We start from the raw sequence: 24,416 nt of genomic DNA on the forward strand, positions 1-24,416 counted from the left end.
TACTAAACATAATCATGCTCTTTTAATTATATTATTTTGTCCCCAATCTTGGTCTTGCAAATGAATCTACGCTCTCATCACTGCATTTTAAACGCAATTAGGACTCGATTCTGTAGATAGAAGATCTTCGTTATCAATATATATATGATAATAATATATAATTTAACTTTAAGGTTTACAACTTTTATATAAAATATTAATATATTGCAATAATTTTATATGTTTAAATATTGTTTGGGATGTATGTTGTTAATTTTGTGATTTGTACATAGTATTATAATTTACTTTGGAAAACAAATCTATTTATTATGACATAATTCCTAAGTGCAGAATGTGATAAAAAATATATATATATATAATTTAATTCCTATTCAATTACCACGTTCATGACTTGTGATAATTCTCTACTCCTAGTTAATTATCACCTTTTCATGTTTTATATTACATAAAATTATGTTTCTCTTCTAAAGTTTAAAGAATGTTATCTTCTCACGTTCCTATGTACGTTTATCTGCTCTTTATTAATTGACTGTTGTCGTTATTTATTTCCTCCCTTTAAATTAATTCATTTTTAGTTTTTTTTTTTTTTGTCTCATATGCAAATTGTCCATCTTTCTATTTAAATCTACACTAAGGTTTTGTTTTGTCTTTTGTTCTTTTTGTGTGTGTGTTTAACGTAAAAACTATTTTAGAAAATATAACTAATATAGTAAATCTATCTCTCTCTTCCCTTATAAATTTTCTTTTTTTCCTGAATTTTTTACTTCAAATATGTTTCTCCAACTTGTAAATTTATTAGTCATAACATTTCATATTCCATTTATTCCTAGAATCATTGTATTTCAGTAATAATAATCAAATTATTTTTATTATTTTATGCTCGATATCAACGTTGTAAAAATAATGGATGATTTACTAAAATAATATTCTATTAAAATATTATTAAGATAATATTGTTTTGAAACATATTATGAAATTAAGGTTATTTTTGGTAGAAGCTTTTATTGTTAGAAAAGTTAACTTTTGACAGTTTTTTAACAGCAAGAAAATAAACCAGTACAAATATGTCAAAAAATAATATGGTTTTCGGTAACAATTTCTAGCAGCTTTAGAAATCAGAAAGTAAATTATCATTAAAAATTATTTTTAGCGCCTAAAAATGATTAAAAATTAAAGTTTCTAATAAACACGGCCTTATTTTAGTAATATATTTTAATAAGATTTTCAAATAAACACCCTTACTAAAAGGATAAATAGCTAACACAGGGTCTTATGTTTTATATAAACACAGTCATTTTGAATGTTTGTTATTGAAAAAAATCGAAGTAGTATCATCTAAGAAGGTGAAAGATACCGTATACATGACATTCTATATATATATATATATATATATATATATTGGATCCATTTTGAAATCAACATGATGTATATAATTAATTATAGCTATAACCTTTTTCTAATACAGTTGAAATTATTAATATACACATTATGAATCTATATTAATAAGAAAATGATACTATTAAGCTATGTTATTAGGTTAAGGGAAAAAGAAACAAAACAACGATATTAGGATAGTATAGTTAGAATATGCACGTAGTGCTACCACAATACAACACATAGTTCGTGTAGATCTATTGTGTGTGCATTAATATTTTAATTTCTATTAAATAATTAGTTGCTTATAAATATTAATATAAATAATATTAATTAATAGTTAACATTTTTTATTTCCTAATAAATAACATTTTTTTTTTGTTTCTAAAATAGGTAGTGTTATCATTAACGTCTATTACATGCGAACAATATTGCTTTCCAATCATTTCTTATAATCTTTGTTAAACATTTTCGTTAAAATTGATTGCCGTTTTCAAAACATTTAAAATTATAATTTTAATTGATATAGAAATTGAAAATATATTCCAATCCACACCAATTCAGATTCAGCTACAAATTTAACGAAGTTGAAATGTCCCCGAATGATTCAAATATTATTTTCTACTATTTGAAAAAGAAAGGAAAATAAAACTTGGCATACACATGTGTAGTATGAATCCTCTGCTTGTTTACATTTAAAACGTACATATCTGTTTGTTCAAACACAAAATTAAAATATAGAGCGGACACATATACAGAAGATAGGGTATTTTTTAATAAAATAACACTCTATAATTCAGAGATTAGCGTTTAAAAATTCGATGCATATTTATTCGGTTCAAATGCGTGTCCAAACATACTATATGTTTATTAAAAAATATATTTTAATGGTTATAATACTTTTTTAGATTTTATTTTATGTAAATTTATTTCAATTATTAATGATCATTTTATAATACTAATGATAATTAATTATTTTCTTTCAGTTTTATTTTTAAAAAATTAATTAATATTTTTTACTAGAATTAAAATATTAATCCTTGTATTATGACTAAAATAAGTAAATAAAATAATCATGGAAATATAAAAAAATATAAAGGTGCTTTAATACTGTAAATTTAAGAAAGTATTTTATACTCTCTTTAAATTAAGGGTTGCAATTTCTAATATTAACATCTTTTTTAACTAAATTATTGGCTTCATTATCTATCAAATTAAAATTAACAGTCATGATTATTTTATGTGTAAGAGATGTATAAAATACTCTGTATAAAATACTCTCAATTACAAAAAAGTACTATATATTTTACTAAATATAAATATGTAAACTTTTAAAATTTAAAAATTAGTTTAGTTAATTATCCTCTTACAGCTTTTTTCTTCTAAAAAACATAAACTAGGGAGGAACATGGATGATGAAAAATGATTTATAAAAACGACATTACTTCAAGGCTAATTATGTGAAAATTGTCAATTTTCGAAGTGAATTCTATAAAAAATGAACGCAACATTTTATGACTGCTTTTAGCTTATTTAAAATAGAATGACTTTATATTGCTAAATGAATCATAGCTAGATTTTTGGAGTAGAGTATAATGTGTTGGTCGGTTTTACTTTTTTGAAGTTTAACATTGGAGAAAGAAAGCGAAGCTCATAATTTTATAAGTTGTGAACCCAACTAGGACTAGCTTTCGGCTGGTTTTTCTTCGTTATTCTCTTTAATTTCTTAACAGGTTCATAAACGCGTAATCTAAACCATGTTCTTTGGGCATGTATTTACATTTGAAAGAAATTTATAGAAGCAAAGAAAAACAAAGCAAGTATTGATATAGAGTTTATAAAATTATCGTTTAACAAAGTGTTTCAAACAAATGCTAATTAGTATTTTTAAGACATTCATTTTTAAACAAATATATAGCATGTATTATTATTATTTTTTAATAAATTAAATAATAAAAAGCTTTAAAGACTAAAAGTAAAATTTTATTATATTTAAAAGATAAAATTAATAATTGGTTCTTTAACTTATTTTAGTTTAGTCCTTTATTTTGTTTTATTATAGTTCTTCATCTCTTTTGTTTGATTTCAATTCGGTCATATTTATCAAATATGGCAGCGAAAAATTACAAGGATTAACAAAAAATCATAATGTGACAATAAAAAAATCGTAACAATTGATAGATAGGACCAATTTTGAACCAAATAAAAATATAAGAGACTAAAATATAATAAAATAAAATAAAATTAAACAACCAAAATATTAATTTTGCTTTTAAAAACACTAAATATATTTTAATCATAAATTACTCCAAGGTGGATACAGGCATGAACCCATGGCTCATTTGCACGTGTGAATCATTCGGTTCATTATCTCTTAAGATAATATTATAATATAAAATCAAAGTAATCAAAATTTAAAAGAAATGATTTTGGTCCAGAAAACGCAAAGGAGTGCACTATTAGTCAACAGTCAGCTTAAACAAACAACTCTCGTACTCACGGGACAAGAGTGAAGGCTGATGTCGTTTTCGGATAACGTTGAAGGACTTGTCTGCTTTGCAGCCAGAAAATTATTATTGTCCTTTTAATTAATTATAATTATAATTATAATTATAATTATAATTATATATCACTTAGATTAGTTTATGCATATATTTTCATCACATTTAATTATAAAAAAATAATTCCATCAAAATTAATTTTATATTCAACTTTAAACTAAACCGATACAAAATTGCATTATAGCATCAGTTAAACGCATACTTTTTCACGAGTTATCCCATCCATATTGTGAAGTTGGTGTCGTTCCTTCGATCTCTAACACAAGTTGATTGGGAAGAAGGATTGATAGAAAATGGTCAAATTCATAATAAATTTCCAACCAAAAATATGGATGGAATCAAATCCGGTGACTCGTTGAAATGTGTAATAGGAATGTTCGCAAACCTAAATCATGTCCCAATCCATCCCAGCATTGTTGACACATGTCCAACACTCAATGGATCACACCAACTTGTTCAATTGTAATTTGAACATAACATTTTGTTGGTCATTGCATGCATAAAAACCACAGAAAATAGAGACCATAAAATAAAGAGAAACAATGACACCAACAACAACCAAAGACCACATTTACTTATTACAGAATGACCAGAACCGTTTCAAAATTATTCCCTACTTCCTAGTCAAATTTCTCAAAGCCTCAAAGGTGTATACACTCATGAGGAAACAAGCCAAGAGTAACAAGAACCATAGTTTGAGTTTATGGCACCATTATGGTTATACTAAATCACTACCTAAGATAAAGGGTACAGAAGTTTACTAGGAAATCAACCAGTACTAATTAACTATCTAGACAGTTAAGTAATGTGTCATCCATGACTTGAAGCGAGACCAGGCCAGCTGAACAGCGGCTTCATCTTCGTCGGGCATTCCCATGCTCTTCCTTCTCTTGATCCCTTCTGGAGACCTGTTCATGAATGCATGTCTGTTGCCAGGATATATGTGTACCTCATGTGGAACTCCAGATGCTTTCAGCCTCTCCTCCAAGGCCTTGGCAGCCTGAGACATCAAACAATGTCCAAACATGATATTGCTTGAACTAAAGAATTTTGGGATTTAGAACATGAACATGTGTTCTCCCTCTCTTCCCTTCCCCATTTCCGAACAAAAAAATTCTAGTTGGACGATGAAACTGCAGAATCCAGTGGCGATTAAATAATGAAAAGTGGAAACAGCCTGAATATGTACATTGAGAGATAACATGTGCATCAAGGTTGGAATAAAAAGGTAGTGTTTTAAGAGAATATTCAACCTAAGAGTTATGGGATTAGCTGTTATCAAAGCAACAGAATTAATATTTATAGCATTTTACATCTTATGTGCATTGACAACAAAGGAATGATAGAAAGGGTAATGCCTATTAGGTTTTGTTTCTTTAAGAGGTAAAATTCTAGGCTCACTAGGTGGGGAAATTCATGGCCTGCAGACCTCTGAACCTCACAATTTTTCCCTTTAAAAGACATCTCATGTTGGGAAATTGGACTGTGTATCATTAAGGCTTCAAGACTTCCTCAACTTTACTCTAGTGTATGCTGTGCTTGGTAAGGGAGGTAAATAAATAGAAGACAAAAAATAGAGAGAAGGATGAAAATTAAAGGATACAGAGGTTATAATTTTCAGTTGTTGAAGCTAGACAAAGAAGGTGAATAGGCATGGATGAAAATGGTCCAGATGGAAGTAAGATGGAATGCAAACGATGGAAAAATGTGTGACAAAATAGAATGCAACTAGTGGTCACTCCACTTTCATTTTATTCCTCTTTACTTTGTTAGAAGGATCCAAGAAACCATGCAGTGGTATTGACATCTCGTTTTGAGCCCTCCATGTTTTTATCTACCCTGCGTACATCATTAGTGTGAGATCGAGAGTCTCTTGAATACCAATTCTCATCAAGAGACACTAAATGCCTGTTGGGTTAGGATTTAAAGGGCTGGAAGTTATTTGCTGATATCAAACACTTCATAATAACTGCACCAACAAGGCAACATGTTTAGAAAAGGTATTAGAATCACAAAAAGAGGAGTCAATGTAATGCTAATATGCTCCACCACAGATGCAAATTGCTTCTGTAATAGAACATTGAGTTCAAGTACTCATTCTACACATACTCTCAAACTAAGGAGGCATAATAACCTTTCAAACGTATACCTTCAATTAAGCTTCAAAATTGATTTTACTTTACATTACCCAAATCAATTGACAATCATAAAATCATTTTTCTACAGCCTAAGACAAACAATCACAAGGCTTTAGATGTTTTCTGTTTATTCTCTTAACAAGAAATCATATTATGATTTTCGCTTCTCATTTACAACATTTCACCATTAGGCTTTTTTACCAAGCATATTCTCTGCACGAGATCAGAATTCAAGAGTTGCTCTGCATACCAATCACCACTAAAAGAAACTAAATGCATGCATTATAAGGTAGGGAAACCTCTCTGCTTCTCAAAGAAAAAAATAAAAGTGATGTTCAGTTGGAAAACATGCCAGCATAAAAATGACCAGCAAACGTGGGTTGCAAAGTGCAAACATATTCTCATACCGTAACATCTGAAAAGCCAACAAAATCATCCAGCTCTCCAAAGTGTGCCTGAATAGGAGCCTTGGCTTGGGCAGGGTCTGCAAGTTCAGAGGAAGGAACTCCATAGAAAGCTACAACTGCATCAACATTTGGAACTACGACAGAGCTTGCAATGGCAAGAGCACCCCCCATACAAAATCCAGTAACACCAGCCTGTTGCAATGGAAGATAAATCAACATCTTGTTTAACCAATGACTTTCCTCTAACTTAAGAAAAATGGTATTTTCAAATTTAGAAAGTTAGATCGAGAGAGAGAATTGAACAACCAGACATAAACAGAGACAAACCTTCTTTGAACCATTTGCTTTAAGCCAGTTAACTGAAGCATGGATATCCTTAACAGCACCTTGCCAATCAAGACCATCAAACAAATGTTGTGCTTCTGCAACATCAAGACCAACCTTTCCTCTGTACAGACTGGAGGGGGAGGTGCGGAGGCAAAACTGATCAGTCATCCAAATACAGCATATGCTACTGCATAATACAAAAGAACAGAGATTAAGAAATTTTGGGTAGCACCAGTTATCTTACTCTGGAATAAGAGCTTTAAATCCACGACCAAGTTGAGAAATCATCACAGCATGATTTTTAATTTCAAAATCCACACCCCACCACTCCTGAAGCACAACAATTCCAGGAGCATCGCTTTTGCCAACAATATAGGCATCAAATGCCTAATCATTGAAAACAGAAAATTAGCAATGGGGGTTCCAATGCAGGTAGAAACATATGATATGATACAGCATAAGAAACACCGTGAATAGGAATGATAAGTTATAAATCACACATTTATGCTGCAAAGTGAAAAGCACATTAAGGACCTGTCCAAAAAAGCTTATGAAAAACAACTTGCAACTCCCATAAGCTGTTTTCAACTTATTTCAATAAGCTTCTTTGTATAATTAATCAAAATAATTTGTTTTCAACTTATCCCAATAAGTTTTATGGCTAAATTTATACATAAACCATTGATTAAAACAAGCTTATGGAATAAATGCTTAAATAAACAGTACATCCAAAAGCACCCTAAAGCTGAAATGCATGCAAATTTCATCCATGGTGGTCCTAGATCACTAGCACAGTCGTAATTCGTAATTCTAATTCACCGTTTCCAGACATTAATTACCCTCCAAACCTGACAACTTTCCAATATTATTTTGTGAATACCATTCCAAATAGAGAGATGATATTGGGTATTGGGAAGAGTCCAAGATAACAATTAAAATTGATAGTTCAATATATTAACACGTTCATGCTAAGAAGGAAACTTTTTTCACAATGCAAGGCTAATCAATACCTCCAAGTACAACTCAAAAATCCATTACCCCAGGAAGAAAAAAAAACATTTTATTTGAAGAGAAAATAAAATGGGAAATTATGAATAAAAAGCAGCAAAAGAAACCAAAAATATGAAATTGGAAAGGATTGTGGTGACTCACAGTGTCATCCCTCCGAATGCGGATTTTGTTGAAAGGAGCAGAATCAGCTATGGAACGCACTGAGAAGCGAGAGGAAAAGGGTGAAATGGTCCTAAGAGGAACCGCGGCGAAGAATCTCGGAGCAATACGCAACATTCCTCACTCACTACACTGCACTGCACAACGCAGGTCTGATTTCATTCGAAGTATGTTGTTTTCAGGTGTGTTTTCAATTGAAAATAGGACCACGCTCTGAACCGGTAACCAGACCCCATCAAATCAAGGAAAAACCGATTAATTTAACTTTTATAATTTTAAATTTATTAATTTTTATAATATATAGTAATTAACTTAATTTTGAGTTCTTTAATGACATAGTTTTGAGTTTAACGATGAAATGGCATTTACACCTTTATTCTCATGGTATTTTCAAATTTAATTGTAAAAAAATTTAACCTTGTAACATATAATTTTATTTTAAAATATAAAGAATACGATATTGTTAACGATTAATCTTGTATATTCATATTTTTATTTAAATTGTATAAGTAGAGATGAATGTTATATTAAAAAAGAAATAGATTAAATTAATAAATAAATAATTAAAAATTAACAAAATAATAAAAATTTCTTCAAAAATTAAAAATCAAATAATAAATAAAAACTATAAATTTTTATATTACTGAAAAATATGAATGAACTAGTAAGAGTTGTTCTACTTTGACTGAATCAATAAGTTCTAACGAATCAGTTTTATTATAATTTACAAATTAAAGATAAATTTATATATATATATGATATTTACTTATTTAAAAAGATATTAATTTATTTTATAATTTTACATTAGTAAATAATTTTTATAGTTTATTTTTAAATTTTTAATTAATATTTCAAGACAATAATTTAAAGTGTTTATAATGACATTTTGTTTTACTTGAAAAAAACTTAATTCTCGTATGTTCTAAAAAAATAAAAATTACACTTTCTTTGCCAATGGGCTATTGGAGAAAGTTGATTGCAGGCTGAAAAGTGAGTGTGAGCCTAAAATGCATAGTTTGGGGTCGATTTGGAATGTGGAATAAACTTCAGAGTCTGATGAATGTTTAATGGTTTTTACTTTTTGTTACATTTTTTCTTTTATCTTTCAATTTTTTTAAGAATATTAATTATTTTCAGATATTAAATTCTAAAAATAAGATTTCAGATTCAGAAGAATAATACAAAAAGAAAAAACCTTATTTTGGGCTTTATTGTTCAAAAGCCCAACATGCCTGCTAGTCAGTTGTCATGGTAACATATGGTCAGAGATATCCACTCTAATGATCCACAAAAAAAAATAAAAAAATAAAAAAATAAGATATCTACTCAAATTCCCTTGACCATAAAAAAATAAAATTCAGACGCCGCTTTTCATGAACAAGGATGATAATTGGACTTAGGTTGAATGATAGAAATAAACATATTCATGATTAAAATGAAAATTATTTGTTAAATAAATATGGTTGTTTTCCCGTAAAAATTTTATGAGAAGGGCTATTTTATTATTGATCAACCTTTCACATGTATCTCAACAATTTTATAGTCACCCTTGCAAGTTTTAAATTACTAACAAAATTTTCTAATTTTAAAATTGGAAACCATAACTTCTACTATTATCGTTTAACACCTTTGTCTTTGTGGTTAGTCTGTAGTGTTACTGCAAATTCATTTTTAAATTTGTTGGTAAAGTTAGAATGTCCTTTGTATTTTAATAATAATAAAAATAATAAATTATAATTCGTTAAATATAAATTAAATAAAAAATTTAAATAAAATATAAAAAATTTTAAATGTATATTAATATAAAAAATTATATATATATACATATATATATATATATATATATAATTTTCCTGTTTATTATAAGACACTCTGTTCCACTAATATTGTAACAAAATGACAACCTCACCACCACTAACGACAACGACACAAGCCTATACATGGTGACAGAGCCGTCCCGTGCATCCCAACTACACAGTCACAAGAACAACAGTCTCAACAAACCACAAGAAAAACATGGGAACTACAAATTTAAAAAAGAAAAATGGTGAATCCTTTAGGAATAGCATGGATTCACTCGGTAAAAGAAAAACAACAGTAAGATCAAAATCACAAAAACAAGAATGATTACTTTGAATTAGAAAACATTGAATCCTATGAGAATGACACAGAGAGCGAAACAAGGAAAGAAATGCCAATGAGATACTCTTTTTAAAACACGTTTAGTTATTAATTAAATATTAAAAAGTTTTTAGTCTTATTTTTGATAAATTTTAATTAATAATAAAAATATTAAAAACATGTTATATAGTATATTCTTTAACATTCTCGAATAAAATAGACGTCTCCATGTTATGAATAATATCGTTAAGAGTGGGTATGAATTAAATTTGTATAAAACTAAATCAAATTTATTTTAAATTTAATTATATAAATTAAATTTTAAATTAATCTAATTTATTTGTTTTAAAATTAGTTTAAAATTAATTTTAAAATTTAGATATGATTTAAAATCAATTTCAACTCTAATAAAATATACTATAATATTTTTTATATTATTATTGAATTATTATATTAAAAAATAAAAATTAATATTAAATTATATTTGTACATATTTTAATAAATTAATAATATATTTTTATTACATTGATATTGTATTAAAATTAAATTCATATTTTTTATTTTATATTATTTATTTACCACACAAAAATTAATTATATAAATTAAATTTTAAATAAATTTATTTTCTTTTTTTAAAATTAGTTTTAAATTTTAGATTTGATTTAAAATCAGTTTAAAATCTGATTTTGATTGAAATCAGTTTTAATTCTAATAGTTTATGTTAAGTTATTTTAAATTTAATTTTAAAAAATTAATTTTTAATATATTTATAAATTTAATTTTTAATATAAAACTACTTTGTTGTACTGTACCGTTACATTTAAATTAATATATTTTAATAATTTTTATTAATTATATTATAAAATATATTATTTTTAAAATTTATTTTTATTAAACAGAGTTTATGAAAGTTTAAATTAAAACTTATAAAAATAACAAAAAATTAAAATTTATAAAAAATATTAAGATTGAATAATGATAAAAATATTGTTATAATATTTTTTAAAATTAAAAACATAAATTTAAATATAAAAATAATTAATTCAAAATATCTGTTATATTTTTAATATAATAATTATATTTAAAAATTATTATTTTATATATTTAATTTTAATTATAAAAATTAAAGTTAATAAAAAATATTAGATACCTCCTTCGATCTTATTTTAAGAAATAAAAAATTAAATTGTTAGAATCAAGAAAAATATTAAGTCAGTTATTTTTTTATAAATATAAATTTTATTTTAAAAATATCTATGATATTAAATGATGTAGTTAGTAATTTGTATATTTAATTATACTAATAAAAGAAGAGTATAAAAAAATTTAATAATTAATGTATCTTGAATCTATCATTTGTTTCTTATAATAAAAATTAAAAAAATATTTTATTTCTTATAAAAAAAGATGAGAGGTAGTATAAAATAAAATCATAAAATTTTTTTATGAAATATTAGTTGTAAATTTTTACAAGATGTAAAAGAATATCAGTAATAAAAATATACTATAAAGGTATAATAAGTTAGGACATAAAATAATATCTCCGTATACAAAATGAATTTGGATAAAAAAAGAAAAAATGAGTTTTAGATTAAAAATATTAAATCGATTAAAAAATAAGATGATTTAAAAAAACAAATTTAATATAAATTAAGTTTTTTAAAATTAATTTAACATTATAACTGGTTTTTTTGACCGGTAGGTATATGACCGGGGAGTCCGAAATGTTTTGAAAACTCACGAGGGACCACAAAACATTCATTCCACATAAAATTAGAACTCTTTAGCCTAGTTTCTGTGCGGTCCTGCATGCAACTAGTCTTGGGTGTATACTGAACACACACACATGGACCATACGTATCTTGTATCACAATTTACCTGATCGTTGAAATCCATCACAAGTTTTTTGTATCACGGGCCTCTCTTTCAACACGTACAGGTTGCTAACACTTCTAGATGCTGCCCAGTAGTTCACATGTACCTGCAAAATGGATTACAATTTCACAATAAAACCTCCAATAATTGAGCTGGATGCTGGCATAGTAACAACGAAGAAGCGTCCATAAACTGTAATTTGATACATTAAAATTTGGTTAAAATATTCGTTTAATTCTCATAATTACCACTCGTTTATAAATAATTATATATTACTTCTTATACAAATATTTTATTACACTTCAATTTCTGACATATTACTCGGTAACAATAATTTAATAAATAGTAATTCTTACTAATAGTATTAAAATGACATGGATTGAACTCAATAAAACACTAATACATAAACTTTTAAGATATATAGACTAATTCATAATTAAATGGATGTGAATTACAAATACTAAATACATATTTTAACCTTCAAAAAATTATGCCCTAAAAAAAAAAATATTTATTGCGTAGGCAAACCAGCCATTTTTTTTTTTGTTATAAATAAGGCACACGAAGAGACACATTGGTTAACTATCATCGTATACATAGCGTTTTCTTATCACCTTAGCTAGCTCGAATCAATGGCCAACCAACACTCTCTCTTCCTCTATGAAAAACAGTGGTATAAGCAAAATTATAAAAGGGTAACGGATAGCTTGCTTTTAATCCTTCTCTTATTGCTGCTTTGTTACCGTGTTATCTCTGTCAACTATTACTCTTTCCCTTGGTTTGTTGCCCTTTGTTGCGAATCATGGTTCACCATCTCTTGGTTTTTCACCCTCACCACTCAATGGAATCCAGCAATTATCGAAACCTACCCAGATCGTCTCTTGCAAAGGTATCTAACTATTGACCCTTTAAACATGGCTATATATAGCCGTTTCAATGTAATGCCTATTTAATTAAGTAATTATCACTTGTCGTTGATATTACAGTTATTATTAAAAAATTAAAATATTTATTATATACTTTTAACGTTAACTCATAATATTTGTATTAATATTTTATCTTTTGTTAAACAAAGTTTAAACTAGTAAGAGACGACAAAATATACGGAACTTTGTGTCTGTATGTACTGAATTCATAGTTATTGTACTAAAAAACATATCATTTACTAATAATTTGACATTAGATTAGCTTTTATCCATATAGTTGTTTTAACGAAATTTAAAATATTAATATAAAACAATATCAATTTATACTAATAATATAGTATATTATATTAACAAATTACTCTGTTGATAAAAAAGATAATATACCATTAATAGATTAAATGTACAGCATTTTATTTTGTCAATATAGACCCTCGACATCTATGTACTCATAATTAATAATTTGTTATATAAAAAAGATTATATTAACGAAAATAATTCTAAATTTGTTAATAAATTACAATTTTTTTGTAGTTTTGATTATGCATTGCATGCCTTTTGTTGTTGGTTGGTGAGTTTTCTGAACAGGGTGCAAGAGCTTCCGGCAGTGGACTTGTTTGTGACAACTGCGGACCCTATGCTTGAACCACCCATAATAACAGTGAACACTGTGCTATCTTTATTGGCACTTGATTACCCAGCTCACAAGTTAGCTTGTTATGTTTCCGACGATGGGTGTTCCCCTCTTACCTTCTACGCTCTTCAAGAAGCTTCTGAATTTGCCAAGTTTTGGGTACCATTTTGTAAGAAGTACGAGGTGCAAGTTAGAGCTCCTTTCAGATACTTCTCCGATGAGCCTGAGGCCTCCAAGGCCAACAACATACCGGAATTCAGACAAGAATGGTTAAGAACGAAGGTATGTTCCACAATTATATCATAATGAAATTAAACATGCGTGTTAAGTTTTAGAGATAGGCAATGAGTTTAATTTGAGGACAAAGAAACAAAAACGGTAAGTCTACGGTTAAATTATTATTTTTGGTTTAGCATTTGACACCGTTTTCTTTTTGGATTTTATATAAAAAAAAATCTAATATTATAATTTGTATGAAGAATATTCGCAAATTGGCATTATTATTTGCCAAAATTATAATAATAGGTTTTTTTTTATTTTTAATTACGTCCGGTTTGAATAAGACTTTAAAAAAGTTCTTATAAGAAAAATAAATAGAACTTATGTCAATTAAAAGTAGTTTATATACTTCTCAAATTTTAATTTTAAATTATGAAAAATGTTTAATTTATTTTAGTACTCAATTCTTTACTTTACCAAATATTTATCTATAAGTTTATCCAAATTAAACTTTAGTTAAATTAGATTATATGAATTTAGTGTTTATTTTAAATTTTGTAATTTATTTGTAAAAATAATTTACGCCTCAATTTGATTCTTATATAAAAATAAATATTTTATTTTTTTATACAAATAATTCAATAAAATCTAACATTATTATAATTTTCATATACAAGAATTGATTTAAAAATATCTTTTATAACATTATTTTTTATATAAAAAAAGTGCAACCCTATCTTTTATGTAACAACTAAAATGAAAGTTGTGTGTAAAAAATAAATTATTAATTTAACTGAAGTTTTAATTCGGACGATGTCTCTGGCCATCAACCTCAAAATGGATTTGTCTGGTTGTGAGTTGGCAGGATATGTATGATCTTCTTAGCCGCAGAATAGAGTTAGAAGCGTCCCGAAAATGTCGACTTGATGGAGAATTTGCAGTTTTCTCAAACACTGAGAAGACAAATCATCCAACCATAATCAAGGTTTAACTCCAATTAATACTCCATTATTTACGTCAAGTATATATGAGACATCTGATTTTGATGTCCAAACATTGTTAACTTTTCATAATGCCATATAATCTTAATCTTTTAAGTCCATAAACTCCTACTTTTGTCACGTAATTGTGGCATACTGACATGTGTGACAATAGTTATCGTTTTAGATATTTTTAAGTGACAACAAATGGCCAACGCGGAATTTTTGTGTCTTTTTCGTCTCTATTAATGCATATCATCAGAACACTGCACCCTTCGTTTCTATTATCTTATTTCCAGAAATGAAACTATATATCATATATTCAATACTACACAAATAAAGTAAAATTGAGAAAAGAATAGAAATAGAGTAGCCCGGTACGTACGCATAGAATTTGTGGATTTGTTAGGTGCTGTTAGTATCATCAACATGTTTTGTAAAATAGATTGTTTGGTCTTTCTAAATATGATTTTATTTTATTTTGATTTTTTTTTATTACTTAGTGATAGTGTGTGATATTTATCTAATTATCTCACATTATATATCACCATAAAATTGTTTATTTAATGTGACATTACGGTTAAGTGATGATAATAATCACCTTTTAAAGAATTAAAATATATAAATTTATATAGTAGGGATTAAAAAACCTTTAAATTATACTATTTTTATCCAATCTTGCTCTATACTGACAAAACATTGATTTAATTATGAATTTGTAAGGTTTTATGGGAGAACAAGGAATGCCTTGCAGATGGGTTGCCACATTTGATCTACATATCTAGAGAAAAGAGGCCAAAGCAGCCACATCATTTCAAGGCTGGTGCCATGAACGTTTTGGTGAGAAACTGATTTCTTTAATTTCTTTAAAATTGTGAAACGTGAATATCACATTATCAAACTATTAATGTAGTTAGAGTTTAGTTAAAAGTTATATATATATATATATAACTTGTTGCATTAGTCACTACATGATGTGTCATCTATTCTATTCAAGTCAAGTGATTAGCATACTATAAACACTTACATATTTAATTTGTTAACTCTTTTATACGTTTAAAAATTTGTAAACGTGAATATAATGTAAAGTTATATAATTAATAATAATAAAATAAATATAAAACGCATGTTCAAACACCTACATTTTTGTCATGTTTTTCAACACAAACTTGTAGCATCTTTTTTGTTATTCTTTAACTCCTTTACTTATTTAATTAAACTTCCCTAATTGTTTTTCAGGCAAGAGTCTCTGGGTTGATGACCAATGCTCCCTTTATGCTGAACGTGGATTGTGATATGATTGTAAACAATCCAAAGATTGTTCTGCATGGGTTGTGCGTTTTGCTTGATTCCAAAGGAGAAAAGGAAGTTGCATTTGCTCAATGTCCCCAACAATTCTATGCTGCACTCAAGGACGATCCCTTTGGAAATCAGCTGGTAATTTTGTTTAAGGTGAGTGTAATTAAATACTTATATATTTATAGAAAGTTGATTCACTACTTCTAAAAAGAAATATATATATATATATATATATATATATATATATATTTATTTATTTATTTAAATAATGCAGCACTTGGCAGCTGGATTAGCTGGAATCCAAGGACCTTTCTACGGAGGAACAAACTGCCTACATAGAAGAAAAGTTATTTACGGTCTCTCTCCAGATAACGTGGAGAATGGTACTTGTTATTTCAGAGATATATTTATCGATTTCATGTTTCGAAGATGCAACTTTAGTGGTGGTCTATTATATTGTTGGTTGTTTAATCCTATGAAGAGTAAACATTCAAGTGAAAACACCATTTTAACTAATTGCAACATCAGTTTACTCTCTCAATCAATCACTCACTCACACACACATATATATATATATTAGGTCCTTTAAAAAATATTCATAGAGTATCTCAATAATATAAATTCATTTTTAGTCACTTGATTATACAAAATCAGAATTTCACTTTGTCTTTCAATCATACAAATATGATGTTTTGGTTTAGGCTCCAACGTCATGGTATATATGTATATAAGAACGTTTTTCATGGTACTCTTCTTGATCAAGAAAGTTTAAGGTATGTTTGAATTAGATTAAATTTTAGATAAAATATTGATTTCCAAAGAGGGATAAAAGTCTTTTGATTATAAGTTGATTTGAGTACAAAATATATAAATTAATTTCATCATATTAAATTAAAAATTTATTATAAATAGATTGATAGTGTAGAATTTTTTTTAGTCATATAAAAATTATATCTATAATATATTCTATAATTTAATTTCTGTTGTTTATCTTACATCTTCTAGCTAATTTTTTAGGAAACAGCATGTCAGAGGAGGAATTAAAACAAAAATTTGGAGCTTCAAAGGAGGTTGTGAAATCAGCAGCTCATGCTTTGAAAGGGAGAACATATTCCCCTAATCATATTAATATTTCAAAGGCTGTTGAAGTAGCAAGCCAAGTTGCTGGTTATGGATATGAATATGGCACTGCCTGGGGCAAGCAGGTCTCTAAGGAAAACTTTTTCACTGTTTATGTATATTAAATTGGTTAAATTAATTTTAGGTTTTTAAATTATTTAAAAAATTAAAATAAATTTTATATTTTCAAAGGTTTAATTAATTTTTTAAACTTATAAATTATTTTTAATTGGATTCTTTGTTATTATTTCATTAAATTAAATAATTAAATGATTTAGAGACCGAATTTTTAATTTAATTTTCAATAAATTTTAATATTATATAATAAATTTTGACTAAACTGGTGTATTTAATGGAATTCTAACGAAAATATGGTCAGAAATGCAATTATAGAATCATTAGGAAAACTTGTAAAATATAAGAATTTATTTTAATATACCCAAAGAGTTCAAAAGCTTATAAATTAAATTAATATTTAAGGATTGTCTTTCTAAGTTTTTTATTTTTATTTTTAAGTATTGAAATTGAAAGTCGATGAATTTCAGGTGGGTTGGAGGTATGGATCATTGACAGAGGATGTACTTACTGGGCTGAAAATACATGTAAAAGGTTGGAGATCAGAATTGTGTACACCGAACCCAATTGCATTCACAGGTTTTGCTCCAGGAGGTGGCCCAACTTCAATGGCCCAACAAAAGAGATGGGCCACAGGAGTTCTTGAGATCTTCTTTAGCAAGCACTGTCCTATTATTGGTACCCTTTTCCATAAGCTTACTTTGAGGGAATGCTTTGCTTATATGTGGATTACCAACTGGGGCTTGGGCCCAATCTTCGAAGTATCCTATGCTTGTCTCATTGCATATTGCATCATTACCAACTCCAATTTCTTGCCTCAGGTGAGCATTGAAAACTCACACACACACACACACACACAAAATAGATACTACTAGTATCAATTATTTGTGTAAGCATATCGATATACAAGTATTTGTGTAAGCAACTTAGCTTTCTTTTCAAACAATAAAAATAAACTTCATGTTTTAATTATCTAATGTTTACATTTATTTCCTACAAATATAACTTTGCATTTTGTTCAATCCAGGACATGGGCATGTGTATTCCTGTGGCATGTTTCGTAATTTACGCAGTATATACTCTCTTGGAATACTTGGCAGCAGGGATGTCAATAAGAGAATGGTGGAATAATCAAAGGATGTCAAGAATAACACCCATGAACGCTGGCTTTTGTGCATTTCTTACTGTCATACTTAAGTTGTTGAGAATATCTAACACTGTGTTTGACATAACAAAGAAAGATGTACCATCACATGCAAGGGATGGTGGAGAGGATAAGGATGCTGGTAGGTATACCTTTGATGAGTCCCTAGTTTTTTTGCCAGGCACTACCATTTTGCTTATGCAATTGGTAGCAATTGTTATCAAGTTATTGGGGTTGCAACCAACTCATAGTGGAAATGGGTGTGGACTAGGTGAGATTTTCTGTAGTGTTTATTTGATAGTTTGCTATTGGCCATTTCTTAGAGGACTATTTGAGAGGGGAAAGTATAGAATTCCCTTGTCTACAGTGTGCAAATCAGCTATCTTGACATGTTTCTTTGTACACCTATGTAGAAAGAACAATGCTGGTTGATGGAGATAAGAAACTAGGAAAGTCATGGCTAATGTAAGGACTATTTTTCATTTTGTGCAAATTATTAATTCAATAGGAATATTTTTATACAGAATAGAATGATTCCACCTTAATCAAAATCTCAAATTTGTTTTTTAATTAACTCAAAAAATATAATTTTTATATACTCGTGTTGACATTGTCTACTAAAGAATCCTAATATTAACTACCTTGAGTCCATAACTCTGGACTATTTTTCTTTAAGATTCCAATTCAATATTACTGATTAAATTAGAATAATTTTCAATTAATTTATATGCATGCTCACTAGTTTTTTCATAGCATTTATACTGTGAAGGTTTTGGTGCCCATATATGTGAAGGATCAAAATCCTTTGTCTCCTTCCATGTCCATCCTATGAGAATTTGACAACTCAATTAAAATTAGGCACATCAAATTCACATGTATCCAAACATTTTTTTAACACCGTTATCTCTCTATCTGTCACATTTCACTGTCCTTCCCTAATGAACAATTGCTCAAGAGGAATGAACAACCAAAACAAGCCAAATTCGTATGAGATAAGGAATGCAATATCAACATCACGTTCTTCTCAATCCCAAACAATTGAATTTGCTACAATATCATAAGTCTAATGCACAGATTTTTTTCGGTGACCAACAGTTAAATTCTACTTGATGAAATGGATTTCTTTTCTAATACTTAAATTCGTATGAAATAAGAAATGGAATATCAACGTCAAATTCTTCTCGACCCCATACAATTGAATGCGCTACAATATCGTAAGTCCAATGCACTCAACTCACGTTTCTGAACTTAAAAGGGTTAATGTAGAATTTTAACTGAGTTATCAAATTCTCATTGGAAAGGTAGGGAAAGGGGACTGAGAGGAGAAACAAGATTGAATCCACATTCAATTATAATTTTATATAAAACTCCAAAAAATTGTAAGATTTCATCTCAAAATAATGAAAACTCCTATTTCATATCACAAATGTTAATTAGTGTCCTTTAGGACACTGGTTAAATTAAAAATAAATAAAAAAATGTCAAAAAATATTATTAATACACATTCTTCTTTAATTTTTATGCATTATAACATAATTTTAAATATTTTTAATTTCTAATTTAAAATTAATGCCTTAAAAATATTAATTAGCAAGACACGTTTATTAATTTGCTATGTTTACGATCCTAATATATCTTTTTTCAACCATCCTTAAAATGAACATTAGATGGTTTATGACAATAATTTTTATTGCAATAAGTAATATGTTAAGAAAAGGACCCTATTTTATCTTATACTATTTTATAAAAGATAAAAATCAAACAATGTTAAAAAGCGTTTGATATTTTTTTAAAATAATCAACATTAAAATCCATTACTTACAAAAGAAAAAGAAAAAGAAATCCTAATTCTGGTATGGAAACCACAGCTGGTGTTCCCTGTTGTTGGTATTTCAGTTAAATAAGAGCTGTGAAAGTAAAGTAATATTTTTCCATCAACTGTTAGACAGTTAACAACAGTCCAGAGATCGAAAAATTAGTTTAAGAAGGAAAAAAGAAGAAGAAAAAGAAAAAACTGCTAATAAATAAAGGGAAAACAAATATTAAAAATGGAGAAAGGGAAGACAGCAGAGAAAGCAGTGGCTCAATTTTGTCACTTGACATTGCCGACGGCTACAAAGATACAATCATACAACCTTAACTTTCTCTCAATACCCATCATTTGTTTCTCACTCTAGATTTCAGTTGTTGTTGTCTTGTGTTGAGAGAGAGAGAAAGAGAGAGAGAGATGGCTATGAACCAATCAAGGGTTGTATTGCTGAGGGTGGGTTTAGTGGTGGTGGCTCTGTGCATAGCAGGGTACATAGTGGGTCCCCCTCTCTACTGGCATTTCATGGAAGGTTTGGCTGCAGTTAATCACTCTTCTGCTTCTTCTTCATGTGCCCCTTGTGTCTGTGATTGCTCTTCACAACCCATCCTTTCCATTCCCCAAGGTAAGTGCTTCTTCTCTCTCAGATCTGATTTCATCAATTTCTTAATTACCCATATCAAGATCTCGTTAAGAACTTAACATTTTCTTATCTGGGGATCCAATCCAGGGTTTGAATCACAATAAACGAAGTTTTTAAGATCTGGTTCAAATGAAATTCCTTTTTTTTAACTATACAAACTGGTAATTAGTTCAATCATGGGAATTGAATCATGGCTCCTTCTGAATCATGTGCTGCATGAGTGATTTGAAATGACACTTTTAATCCAACTTGTCAAATGATGATGCAGATTGGTTTGCTTCTTTAACATTACAATGCTAGGGTTTTTGAGGTTTTTCCTGTGTGAGACTAAAGTAGATCAGCGTAACTTTACAGCTTGCAAATTTTTACATGAATAGCTTTACGGGACTGGTTAGCACAGTTCCTAAAGCTATGAAAATGGTAGGGAAAGACTTAATGAATTGCTGAGAATAATTTGTGTTTGAATTTTGAAATACATGTTAGTGCCTAAGAAACTTGATCTACTACTCCCCCACCGCCCAAAAATATCTCCCTTGTATTCATGTTATACTTTTCCAAAGTTTTAAATGTGATATTAAGAAGACCTTATGAATAAAGTAATTGTCAATTGTTCATCTAACTAGAAGTAGTTAAAATTAAAAATTGTAGCCTAATTATATTATCAGTTCAAACTAATATGAAACTAAGCACCGTAGCCTTGGGTACTATTGTTTTTGGTTATCAATAATAAATAGACAAAATCAGTAATCACCTAAATTATAATTTCAATTTTTTGTTATAGGACAGAAATTCTACTTCCAATTGAACATCATCGTGGTTTTATCATAATGTACTGCTCCTTTCTCTTCATCTAACTGCAAATTAAGCGTGTACTTATTTCAGTTTTTTTCTGTCTCTGCAGGGCTGAGCAATACTACCTTTGGAGGTTGGTTTCTGTATGAATAAACTACACTGAATTATATATATAAAAAAATTCATTTTGTTCTTGTTATACCTTTTCTTTGTGACTTACACTTGTAGTATGATATTAGGACTGTAGTAGTTGAAGTAACATTTTTAAGTCATTTTAAGCAGTACGAACTGAATAATGGTGTTTTATGTCAATCCAGTAGTCATGTCAATGTGCTAAACAAAATTTGGTACTTTTGTTGCAAAATATTGTCTGAAGCAACTCAAAATCTATTGTATGTAAATAGAAGTATCGAAACTAATAAGAATGAATGTATCTTTCATGTTGCTTCATGGTTCAGGTGTGCTGTTACTCACTTTAAATATGAGTTAAAAATCTTAATCTAGTACTGGGTAAGCCTCTGCTAGAAAATGACATGAAAAGCTCTAGAACATAAATTTTATTTTGCCTGCAGACGTATTGTCAAAAAACATTGTTTTGTTAATGCTTTTTTGGATTCAACTAACTTTAACAATGCTTTTTCTTCTCTTGATTGGAACCGTTATCCAGATTGTGCAAAGCCTGATCCAGAAGTGAGTGGAGACACTGAAAAGAATTTTGCAGAGCTGTTGTCGGAAGAGCTCAAGCTCCGGGAAAATGAAGCCGTGGAAAGCCAGCAACGGGCTGACATGGCTCTGCTGGAGGCAAAGAAGATTGCATCCCAGTATCAGAAGGAAGCAGATAAGTGTAATTCAGGGATGGAAACATGCGAGGAGGCTAGGGAGAAGGCTGAGCTGGCATTAGTCGCGCAGAAAAAGCTTACTGCATTGTGGGAACTTAGAGCTCGTCAGAAAGGATGGAAAGAAGGGGTAGCCAAATCTCATGCTCAGTCTCAAGGGAAAGTACAGACTGCTTAGATAGAAACATACCTTGGCCTCCATGGAGTGATTGTTACATAATAGTTTTCAAACAAGTTATTTAAATGCTGGCAATAGCAAATCATTGTGGCTCCCATATGTGTTCTTCTGAAAGGTCTAGTGTAAAATACAAATGTTGTTGTATTCTAACATCCATTTTTGGGCTGTGTTGATTCCACATGTACCACTGTTTAAAGCTAGAAATTATTAAATGCTCTGATTTGAACCTTGCTTCAGAGTTCAGATTGTTGTTGCTTCTTTGTTGTATTTGATAAAATTAAATATTAATTGGCAGAGACTGAAGGAGAATCTCGTGGACCATCAACTAAAGGCTGGTTATTCAGTTCTTAGAACTTGGTTAATTTAAAGAATCCATTAACATTTTATTTTGATGTTACTCATTAACCATTTCTATTAACGATAACTCAAAATGCGTCTTCCTGTATAAATATAACTACTAAGCCACTAAGCCCTAACAATCACAAAATGACTTATGTAAGTAGTTTCATAATTAACCGTTATATTTAAATAAGAGGAAAAATTAATTTAAAATGAAATAATGAGTATTATTAAGAGTATGCCGCAATTTATTTAAGAAAAAAATATTTAATTTTGCTTAAAAATAAGATATTACTTGTTTTAGATTAATCAAAACTTTTATAGAGATTTGCCGAAGAATGTGACGAAGCAACATGCACCCGAAACTTTGCATGTGTTTAGACGCTTATTTAGTATCCACTCATTATTTATCAATTTTTATTTAAACCACTAAAAATTAACACCATATATTATGTTTTTTAACTTTTCTATTTACGCGTATTCCAGAAAAACACCACCACAGAGACACCTTTTGATGTCCTATTTAGATGTTCGTTAGATATTTTCCATTATTTATCATATATGTAAGTCAAGGTATGATTCAGTTAGATAAATAATTAATTTAACTTATATTAAGTGTAATTAAATATGATGTATTATCCAAAAAAAGAATACAAGTAAATTTGTGACTATTTCAGTTTGATAATTAATAGAAAATGAAAGGTGTAGAGGAGTGCGATCCAATAATCAGTCATCGGCCATCAATTTATGCTTTTGATATATACTAACGGTAGCAATTCTCATGAAAGCCTGAGCATCGGACACACGTTAAACGAGCTGAACTAAAGAATACAAATGAGAGCCATACATTCGTTGAATATTTTCATGTACGGGGAGATAATGGACATCACGATAGGTCTGACATTTTCTTGACGAGACTTAAACCACCATAACCAAAAAGCTGATATTTGCAACCTCCAACCCACAAGATACTTATTGCTCCCTCCGGTGCTTTCTTGGACTTGTTTCACCTGAAAAATCCCCATCTGAAAATCAAAGTAAAAATATGCGCGTCATGTGTCCGAGTGAATGAATCAAGACCAAAATATCAATTGATATTTTAGTTATATTTGTAATGTTCATATTGGAGTTCAACCTGTGGACTAATTTTGAGTTCAGGGTTGTTATCAACAATCATCTAATGATCTATTTATTATTATCCTAAAAATGATTAAGTTCATAAGACGATGTCTATGAATTAAAGTAAGAAGGCACATACATCCAAGTGTTTAGAATTTAGATAAATTTATTTTACCGTGCAGAAAGATTTTAACCAAAAGTTTTTTGAGAAAATTTAAGGAAAAAATATTTCTCAAAAACAATCTATCCGCAAACATCATGCACTAATCTATGGGGGAAAAAAGAAAGCAACTGTAAGAGCACTCACCAATCCATTTGCTGATTCCTGGGCAAAAG

At 28.7% G+C, this 24,416-nt stretch overlaps 3 protein-coding genes across 7 annotated transcripts; 2 read left to right on the plus strand and 1 right to left on the minus strand.

The window, feature by feature from the left end:
* Positions 1-4,427: 4,427 nt before the first annotated feature.
* LOC113858254 (protein usf-like) lies at positions 4,428-8,158 on the minus strand. Of its 3 annotated transcripts, none has more exons than XM_027490791.1 (5): positions 7,960-8,097; positions 7,099-7,194; positions 6,808-6,994; positions 6,481-6,672; positions 4,428-4,935 (listed from the first exon to the last, which is right to left on the minus strand). In XM_027490791.1, the coding sequence occupies exons 1-5, from the start codon at positions 7,965-7,967 to the stop codon at positions 4,726-4,728; spliced, it is 693 nt and encodes a 230-aa protein (XP_027346592.1). In that variant the 5' UTR covers positions 7,968-8,097; the 3' UTR covers positions 4,428-4,725. The 3 variants fall into 3 exon arrangements, with proteins under 3 accessions (XP_027346592.1, XP_027346591.1, XP_027346593.1); XM_027490790.1 differs by having other exon boundaries at positions 4,433-4,935; positions 6,808-6,937; positions 7,052-7,194; positions 7,960-8,158; XM_027490792.1 differs by lacking the exon at positions 7,960-8,097 and adding an exon at positions 7,276-7,306 and having other exon boundaries at positions 4,434-4,935; positions 6,808-6,937; positions 7,052-7,194.
* A 4,391-nt stretch (positions 8,159-12,549) lies between these two features.
* LOC113857649 (cellulose synthase-like protein H1) lies at positions 12,550-18,958 on the plus strand. Of its 2 annotated transcripts, none has more exons than XM_027489744.1 (9): positions 12,550-12,862; positions 13,431-13,812; positions 14,615-14,734; positions 15,453-15,569; positions 15,969-16,181; positions 16,303-16,411; positions 17,046-17,233; positions 17,693-18,043; positions 18,250-18,888. In XM_027489744.1, exons 1-9 carry the CDS (start codon positions 12,606-12,608, stop codon positions 18,796-18,798), a joined length of 2,286 nt encoding a protein of 761 aa, XP_027345545.1. In that variant the 5' UTR covers positions 12,550-12,605; the 3' UTR covers positions 18,799-18,888. The 2 variants fall into 2 exon arrangements, with proteins under 2 accessions (XP_027345545.1, XP_027345546.1); XM_027489745.1 differs by having other exon boundaries at positions 12,554-12,862; positions 13,485-13,812; positions 18,250-18,958.
* Positions 18,959-19,565: 607 nt separating this feature from the next.
* LOC113858368 lies at positions 19,566-22,909 on the plus strand. 2 transcript variants are annotated; one of them, XM_027490989.1, is made up of 3 exons: positions 20,398-20,798; positions 21,718-21,741; positions 22,276-22,907. In XM_027490989.1, the coding sequence occupies exons 1-3, from the start codon at positions 20,594-20,596 to the stop codon at positions 22,620-22,622; spliced, it is 576 nt and encodes a 191-aa protein (XP_027346790.1). In that variant the 5' UTR covers positions 20,398-20,593; the 3' UTR covers positions 22,623-22,907. The 2 variants fall into 2 exon arrangements, with proteins under 2 accessions (XP_027346791.1, XP_027346790.1); XM_027490990.1 differs by lacking the exons at positions 20,398-20,798; positions 21,718-21,741 and adding an exon at positions 19,566-19,584 and having other exon boundaries at positions 22,276-22,909.
* The last annotated feature ends 1,507 nt before the right edge of the window (positions 22,910-24,416 follow it).

This window comes from Abrus precatorius, unplaced genomic scaffold, assembly GCF_003935025.1.
Source record: "Abrus precatorius isolate BTA unplaced genomic scaffold, Abrus_2018 Scaffold2, whole genome shotgun sequence".
NCBI lineage: Eukaryota > Viridiplantae > Streptophyta > Magnoliopsida > Fabales > Fabaceae > Abrus > Abrus precatorius.